Source organism: Schistocerca gregaria, chromosome 4, assembly GCF_023897955.1.
Source record: "Schistocerca gregaria isolate iqSchGreg1 chromosome 4, iqSchGreg1.2, whole genome shotgun sequence".
In the NCBI taxonomy this organism is placed as follows: Eukaryota; Metazoa; Arthropoda; class Insecta; order Orthoptera; family Acrididae; genus Schistocerca; species Schistocerca gregaria.
In genome coordinates this window covers 253,963,469-253,983,127 of record NC_064923.1, presented here as the reverse complement: position 1 = coordinate 253,983,127, position 19,659 = coordinate 253,963,469, and the positions used below count along the sequence as shown (strand labels likewise).

At 41.0% G+C, this 19,659-nt stretch overlaps 1 protein-coding gene across 3 annotated transcripts in view; it reads left to right on the top strand.

The window, feature by feature from the left end:
• LOC126266666 (protein maelstrom homolog) overlaps window positions 1-19,659 on the top strand; it is a 110,687-nt gene that overhangs the window by 18,976 nt on the left and 72,052 nt on the right. For all 3 annotated transcript variants that reach the window (XM_049971083.1, XM_049971085.1, XM_049971084.1), the window contains exons 3-6: window positions 36-234; window positions 11,119-11,265; window positions 11,342-11,475; window positions 13,097-13,199. In XM_049971083.1, the coding sequence (XP_049827040.1) occupies window positions 36-234; window positions 11,119-11,265; window positions 11,342-11,475; window positions 13,097-13,199 (583 nt within the window). The remainder of the gene's footprint in view (window positions 1-35; window positions 235-11,118; window positions 11,266-11,341; window positions 11,476-13,096; window positions 13,200-19,659) is intronic.

The following is a 19,659-nucleotide window of genomic DNA, read 5'->3' as shown; positions in this document are numbered from 1 at the left end:
TACATTGTTTTAACTGATATTCATTTTGCTTTCAGCGTCTGAGTAAAGATCAGAGGAACAGGTATGAATCAATTGCTAAGGAACACAAATTAGCTGAACAGCAGACAGTACATAAATATACTACAACGGGGAAAACGTTTGAGCAAGTGGATCAAGAAATGCAGGAGAGACAAGCAGCACAAGCAAGGATGGAGGCAGAAATAAAAACAACTGTTGCTGTTTTGGATAAAAAAGGCATGATGTTTGCATTGTATTTTCAGTTTCTTTCTTTGTTTTGTTTTGTATTGTAACTGAGTGTAGAAACCCAACAGTCAAACAGATTATTGTACCGTAGACAACGAATCCAAAAGTAAACAAGATGTCAAAGGCAAAGATAGAATCAACTCTTTGGTTGCGTTTCTGTCTACTGCTCAGTGCTTTCTGTGTACAAGAAGCAAGTGTTCGATATGTGGATACATGCTCTTCAAACAACTGTGAATGCATGGTAGAAGATACTTAGAATACTACTGCATGTTTGGCTCTCTCCTCGTTGCATTCACGTGTGTAGTATGAGGAGACTGCTTAAACACATTACTGTGTGCCGTAGTTAGTTGTAATTTTGTCTCCATCTTCCCTTTGAGTTATACGTAGAATGCTGATGAATATTTCTTTAAGTTTTTCACTTACTATTGATTCTTCAAGTTTTGTAAGTAAGTTTCCATGGGATATTTTGTGTCCATCTTAAAGGGCCTGCCAATTCTAGTTATTCAGTATTTCTGTGATGCCATCCGATGTGTCAAGTGAATTTGAGGCCAATTGTGTTGCCTTCCTTTGTAAACGTTTAATGTCCCGTTTTAGTCCTATTTTGTATGGGCTTTTCACACTATTTTTTATGGCTTCACTAATTGTAATTATAAATTATTGATGTTTGAGTTAGAAGGTACTATGTTTTTTTTTTCATTTTGTGAAGTGCATAATTTTAAGTTTTTGAACATTTAAAGTAAGTTGTGAAATTCTGTACCACTTTGAAATCTTATGAAGATAAGATGGAATATTTCTGTAGCTATTTTCAGGGAGTGCTTAGTTATAAATAATGGTAGCCTTAGCAGAAGTTGTTACATTGATATTAATATAGTCTGCCAGGTAATTAATACAATGTGAAACAATAAAGTAATGAGACTGAATTTCTTTGTAAGATGTGGCAACCATCTTGCATAGCCTTGGATGTCAACTTGGCCAGGGTGCGTGAACTCGTACGATCTGATCGAAGATTATCTGTGAAAATGATTGCAGAAGAACTGAACATCAATCAAGAAACGCTTCGTCTAATAATAACTGAGGATATTGGTGTGCAAAAGATATGTGCAAGAATGGTCCCCAAATATCTTGCAGCACAACAGCGAGAAACACGGAAAAATGTGGCAACCGATCTGTTAGAACAAACGGAAATCAGTCCAGAATTGTTGAGCCGTGTTATCACTGGTAATGAAAGTTAGTTTTTTTTCAGTGTGATCCAGAGACAAAACGCCGAAGTTCACAATGGTGCTCAAATTGGATCACCCAGACCAAAAATAGCTCGCATGTCAAAGTCAAAAGTGAAATGCATGCTTGTAGCGCACAAGATTCCTTTGATTCCAAGGGAATTATTCATAAAGAGTGGGTGCCTCTTGGACAAACAGTTAACCAATATTACTACAAAGACATTTTAGAAAGACGTTGTATAAAGAGTTAATTGTGTCCATACTAAAATTGGTGATAATTGGATTGTGCATCACGATAATGCGCCGTCCCATACTGCTCTGTCAGTACAACTACTTTTAAACTCAAAACAAAATTCAGTACTACCACAGCTACCTTATTCACCAGATATCGCTCTGTGCAACTTTTTTCTGTTTCCAAGAGTCAAATTGACAGTCAAGGGACACCATTTTCAAACGACACAAGATGTCCAAAAAGCTGTGATGGTCTTGGGTGATATTACAGAAGATGAGTTACCGGAATGTTACCATCAATGGCAAAAGTGCTGGAATAAGTGTGTGCAATCAGAAGGGAACTACTTTGATGGAGACAACACTATACTTCACTAAAACGGTAAGGGAAATTTTTTTTTTTTTCACATCAGTCTCATTGCTTTGTCACATCTCGTATGTGTAATAGCAACAAAGGTCTCGATACATTTTCGTGGGGTACACCTGAAGTTAATTCTGCTTCTGTTGATGAGTCTCCATCCATGATAAAATGCTACATGCTATCTACCAATTCTTTTTGTACAGTTTTTTATTGTTTGATTTTATTTTGTAGTTAATTATACTTGAATAAATTTGGTGGGACACAGACACTGTGGAGTGTCTGTGGTATCTCAGGTTTCTACTCAGGTTGGAATAGGCCAATTTAATCAATGTGTTCCCCCTGCGGGTCCGGGGGCTAGAATAGGCCCGAGCTATCCCTGCCTTTCGTAAGAGGCGACTAAAAGTCTCACACGTTTCAGCCCTGTAAGTTCAGGTCCCATTTTATGGTTCGACCTGCCACTTTCCAAATTGTACAGAAGTGTGGGCCATATGGGGAATGACATCATATGTGTTGCAAGAGTTATCCATAGTGCCATTGGATTCGATCTCCTGTCATTGCTTTGCATCTCCACCTCCAATTCAACTATTTGAGCAAGGACACTTTCTGGGGCATGTCATATCCTTCCAGTGTCATGGCTTTGCATGTTGTTGTGGTCTTCAGTCCTGGGCTGGTTTGATGCAGCTCTCCATGCTAATCTATCCTCTGCAAGCTCCTGTATCTCCCAGTACCTACTGCAACCAACATTATTCTGAATCTGCTTAGTGTATTCATCTCTTGGTCTCCCTCTACAATTTTTACCTTCCACGCTGCCCTCCAATGCTAAATTTGTGATCCCTTGATGCCTTAGGACATGTCCTACCAACCGATCCCTTCTTCTAGTCAAGTTAGGCCACAAACATCTCTTCTCCCCAATCCTATTCAATACTTCCTCATTAGTTATGTGATCTACCCATCTAATCTTCAGCATTCTTCTGTAGCACCACATTTCGAAAGCTTCTATTCTCTTCTTGTCCAAACTAGTTATCGTGCATGTTTCACTTCCATACATGGCTACACTCCATACAAATACTTTCAGAAATGACTTCCTGACACTTAAATCTATACTCGTTGCTAACAAATTTCTCTTCTTCAGAAACGCTTTCCTTGCCATTGCCAGTCTACATTTTATATCCTCTCTACTTCGATCATCATCAGTTATTTTGCTCCCCTAGCAAAACTCCTTTACTACTTCAAGTGTCTCATTTCCTAATCTAATTCCCTCAGCATCACCCTACTTCATTCGACTACAATCCATTATCCTGGTTTTGCTTTTGTTGATGTTCATCTTATACTCTCCTTTCAACACACTGTCCATTCTGTTCAACTGCTCTTCCAAGTCCCTTGCCGTCTCTGACAGAATTACAACCTCAGAGTTTTTATTTCTTCTCCCTGGATTTTAATACCTACTCAGAATTTTTCTTCTGTTTCCTTTATTGCTTTCTCAATATACAGATTGAATAACAGTGGGGAGAGGCTACAACCCTGTCTCACTCCCTTCCTAACCACTGCTTCCCTTTCATGCCCCTCGACTCTTATGACTGCCATCTGGTTTCTATACAAATTGTAAATAGCCTTTCGCTCCCTGTATTTTACCCCTGCCACCTTTAGAATTTGAAATAGAGTATTCCAGTCAACATTGTCAAAAGCTTTCTCTAAGTCTACAAATGCTAGAAACGTAGGTTTGCCTTTCCTTAATCTTTCATCTAAGAGAAGTCGTAAGGTCAGTATTGCCTCACGTGTTCCAACATTTCTAAGGAATCCAAACTTATCTTCCCCGAGGTCAGCTTCTACCAGTTTTTCCATTCGTCTGTAAATAAATCGCATTAGTATTTCGCAGCTGTGACTTATTAAACTGATAGTTCGGTAATTTTCACATCTGTCAACACCTGATTTCTTTGGGATTGGAATTATTATATTCTTCTTTAAGGCTGAGGGTATTTCGCCTGTTTCATACATCTTGTTCACCAGATGGTAGAGTTTTGTCAGGACTGGCTCTCCCAAGGCCGTCAGTGGTTCTAATGGAATGTTGTCTACTCCCGGAGCCTTGTTTCGACTCAGGTCTTTCAGTGCTCTATCAGACTCTTCACGCAGTATCGTATCTCCCATTTCATCTTCATCTACATCCTCTTCCATTTCCATAATATTGTCCTCAAGTACATCTCCCTTGTATAGACCCTGCATATACTCCATCCACCTTCCACCTTTCTGCTTTCCCCTCTTTCCTTAGAACTGGGTTTCCATCTGAGCTCTTGATATTCATTCAAGTGGCTCTCTTTTCTCCAAAGGTCTCTTTAATTTTCTTGTAGGCAGTGTCTATCTTACCCCTAGTGAGATAAGCTTCTACATCCTTAGATTTGTCCTCTAGCCATTCCTGTTTAGCCATTTTGCACTTCCTGTCGATCTCATTTTTGAGACGTTTGTATTCCTTTTTGCGTGCTTCATTTACTGCATTTTTATATTTCCTCTTTTCATCAATTAAATTCAGTATTTCTTCTGTTACCCAAGGATTTTTACTGGCCCTCGTCTTTTTACCTACTTGATCCTCTGCTGCCTTCACTACTTCATCCCTCAGAGCTCTCCATTCTTCTTCTACTGTGTTTCTTTCCCCAATTCCTATCAATTGTTCCTTTATGCTCTCCCTGAAACTCTGTACAACCTTTGGTTCTTTCAGTTTCTCCAGGTCCCATCTCCTTAAATTCCTACCTTTTTGCAGTTTCTTCAGTTTTAATCTACAGTTCATAATCAATGGATTGTGGTCAGAGTCCACATCTGCCCCTGGAAATGTCCTACAGTTTAAAACCTGATTCCTAAATCTCTGTCTTACCATTATATAATCTATCTGATACCTTTTAGTATCTCCAGGATTCTTCCATGTATACAACCTTCTTTTATGATTCTTGAACCAAGTGTTAGCTATGATTAAGTTATGCTCTGTGCAAAATTCTACCAGCCGGCTTCCTCTTTCATTTCTTAGCCCCAATCCATATTCACCTACTACGTTTCCTTCTCTCTGTTTTCCTTCTACCGAATTCCAGTCACCCATGACTATTAAATTTTCGTCACCCTTCACTATCTGAATAATTTCTTTTATTTCATCATACATTTCTTCAATTTCTTCGTCATCTGCAGAGCTAGTCAGCATATAAACTTGTACTACTGTAGTAGGCATGGGCTTTGTGTCTATTTTGGCCATAATAATGTGTTCGCTATGCTGTTTGTAGTAGCTTACCCGCACTCCTATTTTTTATTCATTATTAAACCTACTCCTGCATTAACCCTATTTGATTTTGTATTTATAACCCTGTATTCACCTGACCAGAAGTCTTGTTCCTCCTGCCACCAAACTTCACTAATTCCCACTATATCTAACTTCAACCTATCCATTTCCCTTTTTAAATTTTCTAACCTACCTGCCCGGTTAAGGAATCTGACATTCCACGCTCTGATCCGTAGAAGGCCAGTTTTCTTTTTCCTGATAACGACGTCCTCTCGAGTAGTCCCTGCCCGGAGATCCGAATGGGGGATTATTTTACCTCCGGAATATTTTACCCAAGAGGACGCCATCATTATTTAACCATACAGTAAACCTGCATGCCCTCGGGTAAAACTACGGCTGTAGTTTCCCCTTGCTTTCAGCCTTTCTCAGTACCAGCACAGCAAGGCCGTTTTGGTTAGTGTTACAAGGCCAGATCAGTCAATCATCCAGACTGTTGCCCCTGCAACTACTGAAAAGGCTGCTGCCCCTCTTCAGGAACCACAAGTTTGTCTGGCCTCTCAACAGATACCCCTCCGTTGTGGTTGCACTTACGATACGGCTATCTGTATCGTTGAGGCACGCAAGCTTTCCCACCAACGGCAAGGTCCATGGTTCATGGGGGGAGGATGGCTTTGCATCTCTGCCTGCAATTCAACTATTTGGGCGAGGACACTTTCCGGGTATGTCATCTTCTTCCGTTGTCTCCTGTCCTCTTTCACCCCCATAACAGTAGATGCCCGACTTCCAGGGGCATCAGGACTCCCGGCAACAGCCATCATGCCATGTGGCCTGTGCTGTGGCTGGGTGGCACCCGTGGGTAGAGCCCCTGATCAGAGTAGGTGGCATCAGGGCAGATGACCCACAATGAAGCGGACTAAGTCAACTCTTGCTGGTGACCGTATGGCACCAGCAGTCTCTAAGAAGGGCAAGATCGAGTACAGTGCTTACAGATACTACCCTAAATCGTTTCCCTCCCTTGCTACACCATGGGATGAATGTAGGGCTACAGATAGAAGAGAGCCGTATTTCCTTGGTATTTAGTCTGTAGCAAAATGGACAGGGACTCCTTCCTACCTATGAAGCCTCAGTTTTTTGTTGCCCATCTTGAGAATAAGTTTGGGGAAGTCGCAGCGTTGTCCAAGATGTGAAGCGATGCAGGCTTGGTTCAGATATCATCCCAGCCCAATCCCGGGCGTTACTCACTTGCGACAGGCTGGCTGATATTTGTGTTTCCCTCACATCCCATAAAAGCCTCGACATAGCCTGGGGCATTATTTTCCATTGCGACCTCCTCTTGCAGTCTGATGACGAACTCCTTGCCAATCTAGAAATTGCGGGGTGTTCATTTCATCCGGCGCGTTTACACAGTGGGAGCAAGGCCCCCCCCCCCTCAAATGCTGGGGACATCGGTCCCCTCCTCTGGCTCCTCTTGTGCAGAAGGGGTCCCTTGGGACCCTCTCTCCCAAGGTTTCCACTAGTGCCTCAGCGTACACTTGCCAGTGGCTAAAGGAGCCAAAAGCTGCTCGACAAAGAGCTTCATCGTTTTCCTCCATGTCTGAAGTTACTTCAGAGAACTCCTCCCAGCAATCCCCTAAAGAGAAGCGAGAGGGCAAGCAAACAAAGAAGTCTACGAAGAAAAAGGACCCAACACCACCACTTCCTACCAATTCTGCAGTTGCAGATGAGGTGGAAATCTCCGCGTCCCCTGAGGACCTGGATCTCACTGATGCCTCATCTACAAAAAGAATGGATACAAATACTCTTATTGGTGGCAGTAGGTGACTCTGAGGCATAACCTGCCTCCGTCATGCCTTCCCAGCCTCACGATAACGTCATCCTACAGTGAAATTGCTGCAGTTTTTTCCCCTACCTGGCTGAGCTATGGTAACTGTTAAGCTTTGCACCTGCTTTCTGCATTGCCCCAAGGAAATCTGGTTCCCAGCTATGTGCACCCCTGCCCTTTGTGGCTATAATATGGGACATTACAAGAACCGTAGCGACTAAGATAGTGTGTCAGGTGGCGTCTGTCATAGTGGGATGACACTGTGCTTACTGACAGAGGTAGAGGTGCCGAAACTTTTCCTCAACTCGACCTTTGGCTCTTAAATACTTGGTCCCTCACATTTCAGTGTGGCTCATGGCACTTTTTCGACCATTGATTTATCCCTCTGCAGCCCCATCTGTCCACTGGAGAGCCCACATTAACTTGTGTGGTAGTGACCACTTTCCCATCTTCCTGTCCCTCCCCCAGTGCCATTCTACTGGACGTCTACCAAGATGGGCTTTAAACAAGGTAGACTGGAAAGCTTTCACCTCTTCTATCACCGTTGAATCTCCCCCACATGGTACCTTTGATGTGGTAGTTGAGTTGAACAATCATTTCTGAGGTGGAAAACATGATCCCTTGTTCTTTAGGGTGCCCCTGGCGAAAGTCAGTACCTTGGTGATTGCTAGAAATCGCTGAGGCCATTTAAGAGCGTCAGCGAGCTCTACAGCGACATAAGCGGCACGCTTCCCTAGAGCACGTAATAGCTTTGAAACTGCTCCATGCCTGCATTCACCAACTTATAAAAAGACTGAAACAGGTATGTTGGAAGAGGTACGTCTCAACCGTTGGGTGCCATATGTCACCTTCCCAAGTCTGAACGAAAATAAGATATGTTTGTGGGTACCAGATCCCCAGACAGGTGTTACTGGCATTAACATCAATGGAATTGCCAAGCACTTTGCTGAGCACTACATTCAAGCCTACAAGTCACAGAATTATCCTCCAGCATTTCGCACCATCAAACGGTGGATGGAAAGCGAAGCACTCTCGTTCACTTATTGTCACAGTGAACCATATAATGCTCCATTTACAGAGTGAGAGCTCTTCACCATCCTTGCCCATTGCCCTGACATAGCTCCTGGGCCAGATTGGATCCAGTCAGATGATCAAACATCGCTTGTCTGACTACAAGCGACATCATCATCATCATCATCATCATCATCGTCATCTTCAACCGGATCTCGTGCGATGGCGTCTTTCCATCGCAATGGTGGGAGAGCACCATCATTCCGGTGCTCGAACCCAGTAAAAACCTTGATGTGGATAGCTGTCTGCCCATCAGCCATGTTCTTTGTAAGCTGCTGGAACGTATGGTGTGTCGTCGGTTGTGTTGGGTCCTCGAATCACATCGCCTACTGGCTCCATGTCAGGGCGGCTTCTGCTAGCTTTGCTCTACCACTGATAATCTTCTGCCCCTCGAGTCTACCATCCAAACACCTGGTTGCCGTATTTTTTTGAATTACGAAAAGCATATGACACCACTTGGTGACATCATATCTTTACCGCATTATACGAGTGGGGTCTCAGACCCGCTCCAGATTTTTATCTACAACTTCTTGTCGCTTCGTACTTTCTGTGTCCAAGTTGGTGCCCCATCTAGTTCCCCTGTATCCAGGAGAATGGGGCCCTGCCGGGCTCCGTATTGAGTGTGTCTATTTTTAGTTACCATTATTGGTCTTGCAGCAGTAGGGCCGGCGGTCTCACCTTCTCTGTAAGCAGACGACTTCTGCATTTCGTACTGCTCCACCAGTACTGGTGTTGCTGAGTGGTGTTCACATGGAGCTATCCACAAGGCGCAGACATGTGATCTAGCCCACAGTTACCAATTTTTGGCCGCAAAGTTGTGTTATGCACTTATATCATTGTCATTCCGTTCATCCGGAACCAGAACTTTACCTTAATGATGATACACTCATTGTAGTGGAGGCATATCGACTCTTAGGACTGTTTTTCGATGCCCAGTTGACTTGGCCTCCTCACTTCTGGCAGCTTAAGTGGAACTTCTGGCAGCTTAAGTGGAACTTCTGGCAGCAAGTCAATGCCCTCTGTCGTGATGGCCCACCTCGGTGTTGCTGTGGATCTCGAATGATGGTCGTCCATCTCTTGCTGGACTGTCCACTTTTAGCCACCCTGCGGCAGACTTTTAACTTTTGAAGCACCATACCTTCGGTGTTGGGCGTCAATGTCTGAACAGCAGCTGCTGTTTTTCGTTCTATTCATGAGGGTGAGTTTTACCATTTGCTCCAAGTTTTAGCACATGTCCTTTGTCCCTGTGTGTCCTCCACCATATGCTTTCAGGGTGGAGGTTTTAATGTGTTGCAGAGTGACTGGCTTTTCCTTTTTATCCTCATGGTCAGCCAGCCATGGTAACCTGGATTCTTGTGTTAACCTCTTCTACCTGTTCCTTGTGTTTTTGTGGCTTTCTTGTCCTGTTTTGTCCATTTCAGTGATTGTTGTTCTTCTGTCGTGGTTTTTCCTTTCATTCTGTTTTGTGTTGTAAGTCTCATTGTCTTATTCTCACCGTTGTGGCATTGTTTTCTTCGGAATGAAGGACCGATGACCTCGTAGTTTAGTTCGCCCCCTTCTTTTCAACCAACCAACTCCAATTTTTGACATTCTGAAGTCACAAGAACAAACATGCAGAAGTGTGTGTCAGCAAGAGAACTGTGCAGAGAATAGTAAACGAAAGTCTCAGATCTGTAAAAACATCAGGAAACTTGGCTTCATGTCACCTAGAAAGCCTCAAATTCTCAAGACAGCTGCAACACAAATGAATGGTTTCAACAATATTTTAAAGTGCAAAAATCAAACAATGGAAAAGTCGGGATGGAATGTAATAATATTATGAAAAGGAAAGTTTCTACTCACCATATAGCAGAGATGCTGAGTTGCAGATAGGGACAATAATGACAACATATTTTAAAGTGTTCCTTGTTTGAAATGTATAGAAGTAGTAGATACCAGGCATCGAAAAAACATGTTACAATTTTACTTTAGTAAATAGGCTTGAAAGGTAGTGCTTCATCAGTGCAAAGAATTGTAAGAGACATTGGTTTCAGATGTTCAAGAAGAGTTTTTGAAAGAAGTGACATGTGTGCTGCACGAACCACATCCCATGTAAAGATGCTCGATTCAAGAGGGGGAGGTAGTTAAACAGTGTATTACCCTGATGAAATGTGGGTGAATCAGAATCATTACAGGAATACATTCTGGACAAACGAGTGATGTTACAACAGGTTCTTGGATAATTGTTCTGAATGCTGTCTCCTTGTGATTTTGTTCTTGATAGTAAACTTCTACTTAGGTGTAAGAAATGCAGCATTGACCACCAGTCAGAAATGAAAGTTGTCAGTTTCAAGAATTGGTTCACTGAACAATCCTTGTTATACATACTTTGAAGTCAGTCAGTCGTAATTACCATGCAAGTTGTCATCCAGCTGTTACACAGAAAACAAGTGTAGACAGCAAGAAAGTGGATATCATGCTCTGTCTAAAAAATAAATATATTCTGCACAGTATAAGTCAGACTCGTCTGAACTTCTGCAGCTCTTTAATTTATACAAGTCGCGCTACAGAACATACAAATTTGACTTTATTGCACATGAATGTAGCCCAGTTCTGCATTTACTTACATACAACTGTCAGTATAATCCGATAGAATTAATTAGGGCACAGGTTAGAGACTATATACATGTACAGAACTCATCCCCTCCTTTCTTCCCTATCATTCCCCCTCTGTATTTTTCCTCTGCTTCAAGAATTTTCATTTCTGTGCAGGCATTTTCCGATCAGCAGACATGTAGAAACTCATTTGCAATTATTATTGAAATGTTATGTTTCTAGATGCAGGTCTTTTTGTTTGCAGCAAATAATTTGAAGAACTCAAATTATGTATTAAATGTACTATAATTGTGCACAGTGATAACAAAGCTTTTTAACTTTTCAGGTCTTCAGACAAAGATATTCTATTTCATGCACGTTAATTATTACTGTAGAGTCGAAGAAAAGCAGTTCATACCATGTGAACTCGCAATATGTCAATTTAATTTTGCACTAGGAGCTTTTAATTTCTACCATACACTCATCAATCCAGGCAAGTGTTTTGTTAAATAAGAGCAATATCTGAGCTGGAAATTTGCAAATATTTAAATGTGAATTTTCTCTCATAGGTGAGCTTCCACTGGGCTATGCTTTTGAGGCAAAGAAAAGATCAGATGAAACTCACCAGATTCCACTCCCTCCACCATCATCTGCAGAGAAAAACTATTCAAAAATTCTTCTCAATGTAGTGAAATTTATGAAGGTATCTTAATAGCACAGCTTCTCATCTTGTATTTGCTGTATATTTTATTATAAATGCTTAAGGTAGTTCATGTGTGAATATCTGTAGTTTAAATACTTTGGGATGAATAGTTTTATCATTTATGTGCGCGATGATACTAGTTATGCTGCAGAATTTGAGATAAAGGCTGTTGTCTTATCATTTTGTGTTTGACACAAAATATGAAATGTCGTAATGCAATAGTAATAAATAGTTTTTAGCTATCAGTTCAGTGATCAGCTTTATTTTATGAAAATGGCTTTGTTTGTGAGTTTCACTGAAGTATCTGCAGTCAGATGAATAACAGGGCTTTCTTGAAAAATTAGTGATCTCTGGGGTATATCAAGGAGAAACTATGGTTACGCACACTGGGCATTTACTGTATTGGATGTCAGAAAGGCTGTCAGTACATTAGCCAGATGCAACAACTGTGCGTGGAGTATTCGAGATGTGTTCCTCTTGGCCAGAGAGGAAAATATGCTGTAGCATAATGAGAGAGGCAATTAGCAAGTACATGAAACTCTTCCGTTACTGTGTGGCAACAGTCAGAGCTTAAGAGTAGAGTAATGAGAAACTTGTTTGAAGTAAAAGAGCTCATGAGCGAGGTGACTCCAGCATATTCGTGCTGGGAGGGGAATCGGTGAAGTGTGATAGTGAAAGACCTGCATAGAAAATCACGTACATGACAACTTCATGTTCCATACATTTCTTAATCATGGTATTTATGTCTTTAAATTGTCTCTTGACCTCTTATTTCAAAGCATTATAACATTAGAAGTGCTCAAACTTTTGTGTGTGTGTGTGTGTGTGTGTGTGTGTGTGTGTGTGTGTGTGTGTGTGTGTGCGCGCGCGCACGCGCAGAATCAATTTTGGGGAGAGCATAAGCCTTGCGCTTTCCACCAAAACAACATATTGCCATGCTTGTTGAGGTACCTCACAACCTGATTAATATGAAGTTGGAAACTGTTTTACCCAAGAGAGGATTGGATGTTTTTCTCCTGCCACTGTGCAGTACAGCTTCTGATGAACAGTTTGATAAATTTGTTCTTTTTTTCCCTTACTCAGAACTGTGATGAATGACAGTCTTGGTAGTTCACCAATCAATTTCTTTTTTAGGAAGTCCTTTGCATGTTCTTTCATCTTCACTGTGGCATGTATCTAGTATACTAAATACCCATGGTACTAAAAAAGACAAGGTCACTTTTGTTTCATCCTACAGGTTGTTTGTAGTTTCTCTTCATTATAACTGGCTAACACAAATTGTAGAGGATGTTCCATCTAGTTCCAATATTTTGAGGCAATGATTTTCCTAATTTTATCAACAAACCAAATCATGCTGTGTAATGTACTGTTCTATCCTCTGTGGGTGAAGATATACATCGGATAACCCCTCCCTAAGGAATATTTGATGCAATGTATACTGTAATGGTGAATTTATGCACTGCGGAAATCTGTGATGATGAGCAGCTTTTTTCGGTCAGAAATGTCAATATTCTTGTTCTGTAAGTAACTTACAGATAGAACTGTTATTCAGTTGATCACCTCAGAATAACTCATCAGTTGATTTATTTATTTACATCTGTGTAATTGCTTATTGTTACAGGATGATGTTGAAGATGGGAAATTTCCACCAATTTACACTTACGGTACTGATGGCACTTCCGAAGCAGTGAAAGATGTTTTAGATGCTTTGTGTGAATACGAAGGTATGATGCACATGTGGTGTTTTCTATTTTGAAGATGCAAGAGCTGTTTTTTATTCTTGTTACTTAAGTTTGTTTTATTACTGCATATAATAGTGGTACACACATAAGAATGCAGGAGTCAATGCGCAGCAGTTTACTGCTTGACACTTCAACCAGTAGGATCGTTCTGCTGCTTCTTCTCTAATTTGCACTTCAGAATGCATATGGTACATTAGGGTTCACTTTCATGTTACAGGGTACATATGGTACATTTAGAGTACATTTTCGTTTTAGTTTAGGTATGCTTGAATTTACTTCATCACTGTATTGTTTCATAATGGGTAGCTTGATGCAAACCCAGTTAGTACTACATTAAGAAATGACAGTGAGAGCTTTGCAGGTATATACTTTTTCTAAATGGAGGCAAAAGCAAAAACAGTGGTCTGATGTGACGCATACCCTTGTGTTGTTAGTTACCATGGTAGGCAACAGCTGGAGTGTGACGTGTAGGACAATGTGACAGAGCACACTGGTGACTCGGCAAAGTTTCCTCAGTGTCTGTGCAGAACACGTCATGCAGCTGTCTTAGTTGCCCATCACTATAGTCACTGTATCTGTACATTCTACAAGTCACATTGATTTTGGAGGGAGGGAAGGGGGTAGAGCTGTCATTTGTTGATAATGTCATAAGTGCTACATTGCCATTGGAAGAAAATGTTATGGTTGGAGACAGATGCAATACATAAATTTAGCAAAGTAGGAATTAGTTAATTTCATTACAGTAGGTGCTACAGAGAAACACATAATTAAAATAAAAGTAGTACCTGCAGGATACCCCCAATGAACTACTTTCATCAAACTAGTCATAACATAAGACTCTGAGCACAGTTAATATTCAGACTTCAAGAATCTCATTGAATATCCAGTGCTTTTATGTTCATTTAACTACACTATGTGATCAAAAGTATCCAGACACCTGGCTGAAAATGACTTAAAAGTTCATGGTGCCCTCCATCGGTAATGCTCGAATTCAATATGGTGTTGGCCTATCCTTAGCCTTGATAGCAGCTTCCACTCTCGTAGGCATACGTTCAGTCAGGTGCTGGAAGGTTTCTTGGGAAATGGCAGCCCATTCTTCATGGAGTGCTGCACTGAGGAGACGTATCAATGTCGGTCAGCGAGACCTGACCTGAAGTCGGTGTTCTGAAACATCCCAAAGGTATTATATAGGATTCAGGTCAGGACTCTGTGCAGCCCAGTCCATTACAGGGATGTTGTTGTCGTGTAACCACTCCGCAATTGCATTGTGAACTGGTGCTCAATTCTGTTGAAAGATGCAACCGTCATCCCCGAATTGCTCTTCAGCAGTGGGAAGCAAAAAGGTGCTTAAAACATCAATGTAGGCCTGTGCTGTGATAATGCCATGCAAAACAATGGGTGCAAGCTCCCTCCATGAAAAATGTGACCACTCAATAATGCCACTGCCTCTGAATTTTACTGTAGGCACTACACACACTGGCAGATGATGTTCACCGGACATTCGTCATACCCACACACTACCATCAGATCGCCACATTGTGTACCATGATTCGTCACTCCACACTACGTTTTTCCACTGTTCAGTCATCCAATGTTTACACTCCTAAAAATTGAGGTGGTGTTTGGCATTTACTGACATGTGTGGCTTATGAGCAGCCTCTTGACTGTGAAATCCAAGTTTGCTCACCTCCTGCCTAATTGTCATAGTACTTGCAGTTGATCTTGATATAGTGTGGAATTCCTGTCTGATGGTCTGGATAGGTGTCTGCCTATTACACATTACGATCCTCCAACTGTCTGCGGTCTCTGTCAGTCAACAGGCAAGGTCGGCCTGTACGCTTTTGTGTTGTACGTGTCCCTTCATGTTTTCACTTCATTATCACATTGGAAACAGTGGACCTAGGGATGCTTAGGAGTGTGGAAATCTTGCATACATACGTATTACACAAGTGACGTCCAATCACCTGACCATGTCAAAGTTAGTTAGTCCGCGGAGTGCCCCATTTTGCTCTCTCACGATGTCTAATGACTACTGAGGTCGCTGATATGGAGTACCTGGCAGTAGGTAGCAGCACAATGCACCTCTTATGAAAAACATGTTTTTTGGGGGTGTCCAGATACTTTAGATCACATTGTGTATGTTTCTTTTCTAGAATTAGATCTGATCACCTTAGAAAATGCCACAAGAGTACAAACAGAAAATATTGTCTTTCCATCGCTTTATTATTCAACACTGAAAGAAAACCAGCGCGGAACCAAGCCAAATAGCGAATATGGATGTAGCTCCTCTGACATTTGGTATGCTGAGTAATAGAACTGTTGCAATGAAAGTTGCTAAAACTGTAACTGTAAAAACAAGTGGACATGAAAAAATGCACTAAACTGTTGCCCTTGCATGTTACGCTGATGGTACTAAACTTAACCCAGTGGTCATATTCAAGAGACGATTAACAAACACTCATTAACATTACACCACTCTTGTTTGAACTGCAGTGTCCCAAAGAAACAGGCGCTTATTCTGAAAGAACAATTTTTTTTTATATGTTTAATTTGCAGCATTAAGGAATTCCAAATTCTTCCCCTTTCTAGGCGGAGGCTGAGCCAGAAACACAGTTTTACTGTGAAAACTTACAGGACACCCGGAAGCAGTAACAGACAAGGGGTCGACACCCACATGTAACACAGGCTAAGAGTCAGGCTGGGAGCACATCCTACGAGAACTTGTTCACACGATGCTCACCACAAACTGTAGACATTCTGGCTGAACATCCGCTTGCGGTGGCTGCCAGGACGATGCAACCAACAGGTCCACGCCGTGCTCCTCACACAGGCACCTCAATTTGTACAAACATCTAGGCCAACACCAACTCCTGACTCCTCTCACTGCGAGACTTGGCACAGTTTATATATGAAATGCCTTCCAGGCAACCTGTAACCGCCGCAGGAGTTTCATGGTTAGCAAACAGCCCCAGCATAACAGTCATCACATATGTGCTTACGCCAGAGCCACAACTCCACCAGTCTCACCGGCTGCTCCAAACTGACTGCCTCTTGCCATCCTGTGCACCCCAGCCGAAAACCCAAGGACGCTCATGCCCGAGGACGCGCCAAAGATAACAAGCCGATCGCTGATGACCAACGAGCAATCTGGCTCGGGTACAGTTCATAAACTTTTGATGTGTTACAAAGATGAAGATAAACTAGTCAGTTTTTGTGTCATAAGTGACCACTTTGAACACAACACTACAGCAACGCATACTTTTCAACTGCTATTAACAAACTATATAAAACAAACTACTCTACTCGGCACAGTTTTGCAAGCAGATGTAAACGAAAAAATTTAACATTTCCTTTCATGAAGGAGATTTTGGACTTGCTGTAGTATGGCAGTTTAAGGAGAGCCAGTTTGCAGCGGATGTGTGAGGACGAGATATTGGTACCTCAAGAAATTTTTAATTTTGTGAAGGACAGGTAAAAGAAATTACCTATGTTTTTGTAAAATGTGATGAAATAGGAGAACTCTGCACCAGTGTGTTGGAGGAAAGATTCAACTCTTTTTCAGAAGGTTAAAGACACTGGTACTTTCGATTTTTTTTATGCCCTAGTATCACAACTTGCTCAGGTGGAAGTTCACATCAACATCCCCTGGTCGTGAACTTCATCAGAGTGGAGAACTTGTACCACTGAAACTTCAAAATAGAAACATAGTGGCTTGTGTTGACAATGAACTGTAGTGGATTGCTGAAGTTGATCATATTGATTGTCAGAATCAGTATGTGCACGTTATATTTTACCTCCCACCGGGATCTAGGACCTCGTTTAAAAACCTGAGGAGGATTAAGTTGGGATTCCAGTTAAATATGTACAAATTGTTTCCCCTCCCCGAGGTGTAACAGACTCTACTGACATGTACTGTCAACAGCTGAGACATCTTGCAAATGCAGTCCAATAAAAATGACCTCGAAGAATGTCGGAAGTGGTGCTTCCCCGTGATAATGCCCACTGCCGTTCTTCTAGACTGACAAAAAAAATCACTATAGACGAGTTGGGTTGGGAAGTCATTGTGCACCCACCTTATTCATCTGTTCTTGCGCCCTCGGATTTTCACCTTTTCTGCTTTATCAAACAACTTTCAAAGAACTCCTGCCCTGAATGGAAATGCGATCCAAACATGGCTCGACAAGTTATTGGTCTCAAAATCATGTGATTTCTACAGTTGCGATATTGAAAAGCTACTGCAGCTTTGGCAGTCTTTTAAATAGAGGAGTACAGTTTATTATTGGCGACTAAAGTCCTGTTATGTGTATATCAAACTTACTGAAAAATGCTACAAACTTACACAGTATCCCAATACTTTATTCCAGTAGCCTTATATCGCAGATGTTAAAACTCACTTTTTACTCACATTTGTATTTTTTTCAGAACATACAATTTAATCTCATAGTTGAAATTTATATTGAAGTTTGATGTCGTAAAAATCTGTTAAGTGCGTGATTTACAGATTTTTTATCGCGTCCACTTACAAAGATATTGCAGGCCAAGAAATGAAAAAATTCAAAAAATATGTTTTTTAAAATGGTGTATCTTTTAATGTAATCTACTCACCAGTGATACTCTGTAAAAAGTAACTGTTACATAATGTAATAGCACAAAAAATATTAAGGCCGAGAAATTACCCCTTGTTTGAAAAACCTACTGTTCAAAAAATGAGTTTTTTGATTTGAGACCAATAACTTTGAGGGTGTTAAAAATATACCAAGGAATATGTTAAGTTAGGCGGTAATGGTTTTAATTTGTAGGCCAGCTTTTGCTGAAATAATTGTTCTTTATTGCAACTGCCTAAGGCAACACATCACTGAATACTGTATTTAGCGGACTATAAGACACACCTTAATTTTTAAGCAATCTTAAAAAAAAATTTAACATTTTTATTATTAGTTGAAAAGCCGAACTAAAAAAATCTTAGTTTATAAAACTGAACTGTCCTCTAAAATCTCTGAAAATCATCTGAACTTTCTCCTTTTTCCTCCTCCTCCTCCTCTTCATATGTAAGATGGTCTTCACTGCAATTGACAGGGATGCCGCAGACCACGTCTGTTTGATCCACTGACGCGCTTGTTCGTAGGTGATTTTAAAGCTCCCTTTGACGCGAGTTCATGTTGGGTTTCATCCATCATCCGTTTTGTTGCATTCCTCTGTCATCTACACCTTAAACAGTTTATTTATCAAGGCATAAAGAGGGTGTGAAATAAGTCCTCCCAAAATAACAAGAAGCTTTGTATTTCCCTGTCTGTTTCTGTTTCACAGAATTTTCCAAATGACTGCTAAATTGATCTAGCACAAGAAGAGAACTGTTCTTCAATAAAGCACCTTTCCTTCTCTCCCACACTCTGGTAATCCATTATTTCATAACAGCCTTGTCCATCCAACCTTTGTCATGTACATGAACAACACCTGGCGGTATTTCAAAAAGTTTTGGAATTGTTTTGCACTTGAAAATGATGATTGGATTAAGCTTAATACCATCAGCACAGCTTGGAAGGACAACAGTGTACTGTATTTTTTAATGTCCAGTTGTTTTCATAGTGACAATTTTAGCACCTTCAATCACAACAGTTCTGTTAATCGGCACATCAAAGTCATAGAGGTTTCATCCATATTTGCTGTCTGACTTGGTTCCACACTGTTTAGCTTTCGATTTTGAATAATAAAGCAATGGAAACATAATTTCTGTTCATACTCTTGCGACATTTTTGAGGTACTTTGGTTTTGGTTTGCATGCTAACTCCTTGATGCTTCATAAACCTATAGCAACAACCAACTGCACCCTTGAAGTCTGTTAAGTTACACTTTAGAGCTAGCTTACGAGCACGTATTTGAATAATTTTTTCCATTACAAAACTAGCTACTAATAAAAATATTATACTGCTACAGATAACTTAAACCACTTTCAATTAAAGTTCACTGTCACCATAGACTGCAGTGACGCATTGTATGCTAGACAGTTTTCTGGGCTTCTGTGATGTTGGGGCAGGAGGGAGACAGTGTCAGCAAGCTTGTGAATCCCCGCAACTCGTGTTCATCGCATTGGTGCACTGCTGTTGCCAGATAGAGATAAGTTACCCAAGGCATCAGGTATATGGCCAGTTTTTAAGACTGGTGGGAATTTTAAATCAAACACTGGAAATTTTAATTTCGAGTATAAGATGCACGTGAATTTTGTTGGCAGTTTTTTGAAGGAAAAGTCCGCATCTTATAGTCTGTACAATGCAGTGATTTTAAAAATTGCAGATGCTTGCAAATGCAAAATAACTCTTGTGGCTTGAAACAAAAATGGCCGCCATTTATGAATCATAAACAGTAAACATTTTCTGAGATGTTTTTGAGCTTTCAAAACATTAGGGATTCACCCAGCAAAGATAAAGTTTTTCTGAGATAGGAA